The 8,922-nt window shown below is 36.7% G+C and overlaps 2 protein-coding genes and 1 long non-coding RNA gene across 3 annotated transcripts; all 3 read right to left on the bottom strand.

The window, feature by feature from the left end:
- Window positions 1-1,187: 1,187 nt before the first annotated feature.
- On the bottom strand, window positions 1,188-3,389 carry LOC122143862 (G2/M phase-specific E3 ubiquitin-protein ligase-like). The gene is made up of 5 exons (XM_042754466.1): window positions 3,203-3,389; window positions 3,000-3,128; window positions 2,608-2,748; window positions 2,407-2,527; window positions 1,188-2,302 (listed from the first exon to the last, which is right to left on the bottom strand). Exons 1-5 carry the CDS (start codon window positions 3,371-3,373, stop codon window positions 2,085-2,087), a joined length of 780 nt encoding a protein of 259 aa, XP_042610400.1. The 5' UTR covers window positions 3,374-3,389; the 3' UTR covers window positions 1,188-2,084.
- A 479-nt stretch (window positions 3,390-3,868) lies between these two features.
- On the bottom strand, window positions 3,869-5,808 carry LOC122143868 (NAC domain-containing protein 82-like). Its single transcript, XM_042754472.1, has 4 exons — window positions 5,753-5,808; window positions 5,596-5,669; window positions 4,322-5,044; window positions 3,869-3,955 (listed from the first exon to the last, which is right to left on the bottom strand). The coding sequence occupies exons 1-3, from the start codon at window positions 5,753-5,755 to the stop codon at window positions 4,579-4,581; spliced, it is 543 nt and encodes a 180-aa protein (XP_042610406.1). The 5' UTR covers window positions 5,756-5,808; the 3' UTR covers window positions 3,869-3,955; window positions 4,322-4,578.
- A 116-nt stretch (window positions 5,809-5,924) lies between these two features.
- LOC122143869 lies at window positions 5,925-7,010 on the bottom strand. The gene is made up of 3 exons (XR_006159413.1): window positions 6,568-7,010; window positions 6,404-6,479; window positions 5,925-6,166 (listed from the first exon to the last, which is right to left on the bottom strand). It is a non-coding gene; the product is annotated as an uncharacterized LOC122143869 (long non-coding RNA).
- Window positions 7,011-8,922: the final 1,912 nt, after the last annotated feature.

An 8,922-nucleotide genomic window follows, 5' to 3' on the forward strand; every position in this document is an offset into this window, starting at 1 on the left:
AGTGGGAAAGAATCCGGGCATCCATGCACCGAGTTGATAGTGCAGGCATTATTTCTAGGCTGACACAGTTAGGGTGTGTTGTTCGTAGGACATATTCTGTGCCCAGCCCAGGAGCATTGATGCACATTGATACCAACCACAAGCTCATACGGTATGCTAATCTTGAAACAGTAACAGAAATGTTATTATCTGACCTTTGATTTTTTTGTATTGTTTTAACTTTATATACATTTCTCTAAAAATAGATACAACATTGTGATCTTCGGGGGTATCGATGGTTTTTCTAGAAAGGTATGTAAGCATATTTTACTACCCAACTTCCTAAAAATGTCAGGGTCTTTAAATGTAACCCTGTTTAATTACTGGATTAAATAGAGTAGTCATAGCCAAAAAATGACAAAAATAGGTAATTTGTGTTTATAGCTGTAAATTAAAGATTATATGATAGATTTCAATATAGAACTGTCAAATTTACTGAAATTATATAAAATTTATTGACTACATTTTATTAATTTGCACAGAAAATACCGGACATTGGCTTCCTAAACAATTTTAATCTTTGTTTTACTAAATCAATTAAAGTTAAAGATATACAAATTACATTGTCACAGAATGTACTCAGAATAATTGTATGTAGAATATATTGAATCACAAAAAAAGACTTTAGCTGGGTTTACCCATGCAGAGTTTCCCATTTCATATTGTATTGATATCAGAATCACACACTCTAGACTAAAACTGCCTATTTTTCGAATGTTACACAGATCATGTACCTAGATGTTGCAACCAATAATCTGGCTTCAACCACCCTTTACTTCAACCCTTTACTAGGAGAGAGCTGTAGGGAAAAAGCTATTCCTGAGTCTGCTGGTCCTTGTCCGGAGGCTCCTGAAGCGCCTCCCGGAGGGCAGGAGGTTAAACAGTCTATGGTCAGGGTGAGAGGAGTCCTTAAGAATGCTGCAAGCTTGACATAGACAGCGTTTTCTCTGGATGTCCTCAATAGCAGGAAGTGGTGTCCCTGTGATGCGTTGGACGGTTTTCACCCCCCTTTGCAGTCAGCAACTGAGCAGTTTCCATACCAGACTGTGATAAAACTGGTCAGGATGCTCTCGATTGCACACCGGTAAAAGTTCACCAGGATGGCTGAAGACAGCTGGATGGATCCAGGGGGGCCACGGTTTTTGTGGCATTTTATGAAATATAGAAATTTATCAAATTTTGTGCTATCAAACATCAGAAAAATGAGGACACCAACCAAAATAACTGATGTTAAAGCATTGTATAATTCAACATGTTTTTGGTTTAATTAAATTTTTTTTTTTTTTTTTTCAGATTATAAGTCTTCATCCCTGCCTTACAACAAAAAAGTTTGAGAACCACTGCATTTAACAAATTATTCAGTGCATTGCATTTGTAACTAAACATTTAATACATTACCAGAATAGAGAGGCTCTGGAGAGATATCTGGGTTGCAGTCACAAACATCTACTACAATGTGCTTCATCAGTTGGAGGAAGAAGGGCAGCTGGATACGTCAAAGCATATGCATCTCTTCTGTTGTCACTACGTGTTCATTCCACGACTGCAAGCTCATCTGGACACCTTTCACGATGGATGGGACAATCACCCTCTAAGTACAGAGGGAAATCTGACTCCAAATCAGCTGTGGGAGCTGGGAGGACATCAGGTCTTGAGTCTTCCAGAAAATGAGGTGTTGTATGTTATATGCTATTCACAGTTCTGCTACTGCCTACTAAATGATTGAGCCAGAACAGCATAAACAGGTGAGGATCTTTGTAGATCTGTCTTCGAACAATTTCTTCCTGAGTAACATTTATGATAAAGATTAGCAAATTGATGAACTGGCCCATTTATGTGATGTGAATCACAATAATAACACTGACATGAAAATGAATGTATTTTTAAACATATTAGGCCATTTAACATTAATGATTGTTGTGGAACAGTCTTATCAGGTGGGGTTGTTTGTAGAACAAAATTTGAACTCTGCAATCTAGCACATTATGAATGTTTTACAAACTAGGAACCTTACACTAATTCATAAGTGGCACAGATTGTCCCCTTTAGATCAAACCAAATCCAGTATCACATGTTGCAATACAGGCTTCCAGATCCATAGTAAACTCCTGAAATGTACTGTAGTGGCCAGGCAGTCGTAGGATTTGAAAGCATGTTGATGATCTTGGATGATCAGCACAGATCACTTTAACCTTCATGCCAGCTGAAGGAAGCTCCCATCCAACCCAGAACTTCACAAGTTGCTGAAGTTTGCCTACACATGCTAAGACAGAAAACCAAAAGTTCTAGTGAACACATTTGTTGTATTCTTTTTTTTTTTTTTTTTTTTAACAAATCTAAATTCAACCTAAAGAATATATGTCATACCACTCTCAATAAAACAAGGGAGGTACTCTGCAATGCGACATTTGATGTGAAGTGGGTATGTATCATCATCATCATCATCATCTTCTTCCTCAGCAGGCCATATGATATTATCCAGAACAGTCTGATTAACATTAAAAATACATTAAACATTTATAAATTTATGTAATTTTATTCAATACTGAACAAAAATGTATGTAAAACCTGAGCACAGCAGGCAGCTTCTGAGTTTCTGGGGAAGAGCAAAGGGACAACATCTGGACGTTCTAGCAGCAGTGACCAAACTTTTGTGTCTTTTAAACCACGTCTGAATTGTTTAATTTGACGAATGGTCCTTCTGAGGACCTGTAAAACATCAACAATAGATGATCAAGTAATTATTAATATGTGGATTTGATGCTTTTTAAATCAAATAATCACACATGTAAACTTACTGTTAAATACACTACTGTAAAAGATAGAATACAATGAATGAACTAGAATAAACTGTAAACATTTTATGAATGATGGATTTAAATTGTTTAGAAAAAGCAAAAACAAATTTACTTTTAAAATTGTGGAGAACAGGATGGAAAAAAAAATAAAAAATTACTTACAGCATGATGCAGAAGTCGGTTGAACAGCCAATGTCTATTGTTGTTTGTGACACCTGGGAGGTCCCATGACAGAGCCAAGTCTAGGACAGCCTTCTTGTCCTGATCTGAAAGTTCATCATCTCCCTCAAGCTGTTGGAAACAGTTATTTTGAAATAAAAAAAAATTAAATCATACAAATGACATGAAAGAAAACCTCCGCATACCAACTGTATAGTTGCACGATGATCTAGGTCTGGGCAGTCTTGTAGCTGAATTGTGGCTGTTTCAGCTGGCCGCCCAAGTAAAACATGGATCACAGCAGGACTGATCCCTGACAAACAAGGACCACCATGGATGAAGGAGTGACCAACCATCCTCCCAGCCATCAGGAACATGTCACTTTCCACAAGAATTTGGGATGTAGAGGGCACAAGATGATCTGGGACTCACCCTCAAATAACAAGGTTGTGTCTGTGTTAGCTGAAGAAAGCATTGAAATTCAGTATTTTCCCCCTCACACAAGAACTACACCTGAATTGGCAATTTAGAAATGTTCACTTATAAACCTGATACAACAAAACATTCATATCGATTTGTTATATTTTTGTGTGCATGTCAACATTGTCATTGGAATCAAACATTAGTGACACTTCCTTTGAAAACACAAGTTTTGTGATATTACTTTCAACATACAATAATCCTACATACCATGAAGAACATTCTGTGAAAACATAACCTTGATATCTATAATATTGACTGAGTAAGACCATGTCAAAGATCGAAATCATAGTGAAATTATTGAAAATCAAATTCTAATACTCGTTATCTCATAATTAGATGACGAGACTTTAGCCTGTATTTCACAGACCGTGTCAAATATAACATCTTACCAAAGTTTATCCTGAAGCCTTGTGTCAGTTTTAGGATTGCAGTACTAAGAATGTGACGGCTCACCCCTTCACCTGTGGCGGCATCACCTTAAACATGACAAGGGGTTAGTTTACACACAAATAATAATAATAATAATAATAATAAAATCTCTATTGCATTCTATATTTTTAAACCTTTAATTGCCCTGAAACATTGAATTGCATTTGAATTTTTTGTTTGAATGGATAGGAAAGTTTGGCAATGCTTTTTCAGTGAACATACCAGGCATCACATAAATTAATACTGTGCACTACATTTTTTGGAAAGTGGGATATGTACAGACTACTGACAATTACAGACATAAAATGGCAGATAACACTAAGCACTGCATTTGTTTTTATAAGTTTATATTTGCCAGTGTTACAAGTACAATGTAATGACCCAAACTATAGAAAAAAAATATTAGGGCCTACCTCTGAGCATACAGGAAAATGGCCTAGCCCAGTTGACATTTGGTCGCTTGTACAAAGAAATCATCTCTCTATCCTGCTCCTCCAGGTCTTCCCTGAGATCCAAGGTGAAACGCAAGGGTTGTTCCTGCTCTTCAGTAATTAGTAGTTGTTTTCGGAAGACATTTGCAGCCTCTTTTGGATTGGTAATCATCTTCCAATCTAAAGTAAATAATAAAAAAAAAAAACATTCTGCTTGCTACTGTGTCGATTGTCTTCATCTACTTAACATTGTCATTTTTTACTGCATCTTTGTTACCTTCTCTGCTGTTGAATGGTCCGGCAACCACATTCTCACAACCTCTCCTGTTGAATGGTCCAGCTACAGCATCCTCACCATCTCTTCTGTTGGATGGCCCAGCTAAAGCATCCTCACCATCTCTTCTGTTGAATGGTCCAGCTACAGCATCCTGACCATCTCTTCTGTTGAATGGTCCAGCTACAGCATCCTGACCATCTCTTCTGTTGAATGGTCCAGCTACAGAATCCTCACCATCTCTTCTGTTGAATGGTCCAACTACAGAATCCTCACCATCTCTTCTGTTGAATGGTCCAGCTACAGAATCCTCACCATCTCTTCTGTTGAATGGTAAGGCTACAGCATCCAGGTCACCTTCTCTGCTGTTGGATGGCCCGGCTACAGCATCCTCTTTCCACTCTGAAAACATTTCCATTTCTGCAGAGCAACTTAAAAATAAACAGATAGTAAAGTGTTTGTACAACTCAACATTTTTTCTGCACTGTACATATGTAAAGAAAAGTAAAGCATGCAGGGATGGGCAGCATTTCAAATACATGTATTTGAAATACAAAATACTATTTTGTATTTAAATACATTTAATCTTAGAATTTTTGTATTTTCAAAATACATAAAATACTTTTTGCCAATCAACCTCTTTATTAGACTGCTGATTTCCTGTATCAACAAGTATACAAAAATACTAAATACAAAAATACTAAGATTAAATTTAAATACAAAATAGTATTTCAAATACATGTATCTGAAATACTGTCCATCCCCGCAGGAAATCAGCAGTCTAATAAGGAGGTTGATACCTTATGTATTTTGAAATTTCAAAAATACTCAGTTTAAATGTTTAAATGCAAAATACATTCGATTTTTTTCCAAAAGGTATTTAAATACAAAGCAAATTTAATTGAGTGAATTTACAAATACATGTATTTGAAATACTGCCCATCCCTGAAAGTATGTATGTGTAAACTGATATTAAACATACTTATCTACACAGATACTAGCGTGAAATTCAACCATGTCTTCAGGAAAAGACCTTCCACAAACAGGACATAGTTCCTATAACAAGCAAATCCAATGTGCTCTAAATGTGTTCAAAATAATAACATTATTATATTTTTAAATGCTTTGTTTTAACAAACCATGTTGGGTTTGTTCTTTTTTTCCTCACTGACATAAATGATGTCCTCATCTTGACTTTCTTCCTGTTTAAGAAAAAAATATAATGGGAAAATGTGCCTAAAGAAGTCAATTATCAGCAATTCTATACCTTTAAACAAAACTTACAGATGCATTCTCTGACTCTAATGCACAATTTTCAATGTGCAAAGCCAAAACTTGAAGTGGCATCATAACTCCACATTTTTTACAAATGGATTTGGGCATCTTCTCAAATTCAGCTGCATGTGGGGGTAGTGGCGAAGTGTCTATCGTGTCTTGTAGCGGTACAATATAGAGTGTGATCTTGCCATTGTTGGATGCTGTTTTTAAAGACTTTGCTGTCTAGCCCTCTGACTCAGGTGGCACCACAGTCAGTTTTCTTTGGCCACACCCACCTTGTTTTTTAAAGAAAATAGACATTTTTTACATTGACATATTCTGATTAACCAACATTCTAATGAAAAACATGAAAACAATTAATGCATTGTGAAATACTGACAATACTGCTTTTTTTGTTAGGTAACACTTTGTCACTGCATTATAACACTTTAAGTAGCTGAAGGATAGCTTAACGTGCGATTACAATTACTAACAAAATGCAATGAAGCTTATCAACCAACAAATTCCCATACCTGCAGCTTTATAGCAAAGCCAACCACCAGACAGCTGCTTCATTTTGTGAAATTCCTCTTCAAGGACACTGACAATCTAAATTAAGAATCCAAAGGAAGAATAAGGAATACAGCTAAAACAGATCAGTGAAAACAGAGTGAATTTACACAGCTAGGTACACTACCTCTTTGTGGCCACAGTTTTCTGGCAATAACACAACTCTTCGTCCAAGGCCTGCCTGAAGAAGTCTAAGTTCCTCTCTCCCCTTTGGAGTTCGGTCACTATGCTCTGGGAGCAGAAAGAATTGGATGGAGACCTTTCATGTTGATTTTGTTTCCTGAAAACAAAGTTTACCTTGTTTTTTAAAAAACAGTCCAGGGAATGATCTGTCAAAACAAAATAAATCATCTTATTAAAATTATAACACTTGTGTACACTGAGATAAGCAAAAAACATAAACAATACAACCTTTTTACTAAATAATGTATATTTATAGAGCCCCAACCCTGTTCCTGGAGAGCTACCTTCATACATACTTTAGTTCCAACACACCTGTCTGTCATTTTCAAGTAACCCAGGACCACTTGATTATTTGGTACAGGTGTGTTTGATTAGGAGTGGAGCTGAACTCTGCTGGACAGTTGCTTTCCAGGAGCATGGTAGAGACCCCTGTTTTTTAGCATTAAAGCGTGCAGCCAAAAATTAAAATTCACAAATTATTTACTCATGTCAGTCTTTATTTAACTGAATGGTCTTGTTCATGTAGTGAATGAAGACGGTGACCAAAATATATATTTTTTTTTTGTAATAATCTTAAATATCTCTTATTTGGTGTTTCCCACAGAAGAAAGTCATACAAGTTTGGAAAAACATGTGGGTGAGTAAATGAAGAAATTTCATGCTTTGATAAACTATTCCATTAACATTAAGAGCTAACCTTTGCATTTCATTGTTGACAGTTGGTGAAGGCTTATAACTTGATTTTTTTCAGCAGAAACACTTGACATTCCACAAATTGCATTGTTTCCTGTATGTAAGGTACCAACAGATCCATTAGAACTTGTTCTTATAAGTCTTGGCTGAGTGGGAGCACCAGTGGGGGTGTGCCGTGCTTCCTCCACAAAATCCAGCAAGTTTTTTAAGGCAGTTTGCAATCGCTCTTGATGAGCCTGCTCCTGAAAAGTAATCAGAGTAGTAACTGCACTACTACAATAGTACTACATGCATGATTACATCTGCCTACTGATTGCTTAATCTGTCCTTTTTGCAGCAGGATCTAATAGAGATATGCGATCTTCAAAACTGAGTTAGTAAAATTAGGGCTGGAAATGGGGGAGAGGGGACACAGGTAAACAAGTCGAGTGAGTACATTTTCATACATATAGTGGGATTTCTGCATCTGTGGTAAAATATGCCCCCAACTTGATTACCCCCAGAGAATCTTGCCCATTGCCAGCACTGAGTTAAAGTATCGTTTTAGGTATTGTTGAAAAGAGCACTGCATGATTCTGAGACCTAATTGGTATTAACAGTTTTATTTACTGAATGTAGCGTCAGTTCAGTGGTGTAAGCAGATATATGATCTACACATTTCAACATAAGTGGTATACCAGCCATTATGGTTTTACTACAGTTAAGCCAGTGGTAATTAATAAGCCATAAACCATGGTTAAATGATCGTGAAATCTCTATATTTGTCTGTTTGTGCAGTGCATTAAAGTACCATTCCTGCTGCCGCGAGGACGATGCTGAGCCGGAATGACGCAAGTGACGTCTTCCTGGCGTGTTATTGAGCCAATCAGATAATAGAAAAAACAGAGTAAACAAGAATCTTGTTTGATTGGTTACAAGAAAGTCCCGCCTTCCCACTCACGCTTGCAAACTCCAGTAAGTGAGAGAATCGTGCCAAAACTGCAAGCGCAGGTAAAAGAAAGACGGTAAAGTGGATATCGGGTTATTACAGGAAAAGTTTTGGCCTGCGTACACAACAGGTTGTTTACACCTTTGCAAAAGCTTTATTTTACACACAGAGACATATTCTTCAGGGTGAATCCGTTTTATTGTTTTTAACACCACTGTTTTTGCTTGCAAATTGCCGTTTACAGACTTGCAAAGCTTTTGGCCGCATTTCAGCGCAAAAAACATGCCAAAAGTGTAAGCACTGAAAAAACATAGGTCAGAAGAATACAGATCATATTTATTTCAAATTAATATGAAGTTGCAGTTTTTCAACACATGATTTACACTTACGAAACATAGTAAAATGATGCAAGTCCTGTTTTCTTGAGCGTATAACTTGATTTACACCTTTACAAAACTTATTTTGCGCATGCGAATTTATTTTACGCTTGCAATGTCACGTACACTTTCACAACTATTACCCTGCGCATGCAAATCTTTATGACGTCATTTTACCTTCATAGAATAATTCTAAATGAACTCCATTATTTTGACAGGAAAATACAACAAAGCATATAGTTTACATGTAGCAGGTCGATTCAGCGTGGTAAGACTCGCTCTCTCTCTGTGCATGTGTGAG

This window comes from Cyprinus carpio, unplaced genomic scaffold (assembly GCF_018340385.1).
Source record: "Cyprinus carpio isolate SPL01 unplaced genomic scaffold, ASM1834038v1 S000006521, whole genome shotgun sequence".
Taxonomy (NCBI): Eukaryota; Metazoa; Chordata; class Actinopteri; order Cypriniformes; family Cyprinidae; genus Cyprinus; species Cyprinus carpio.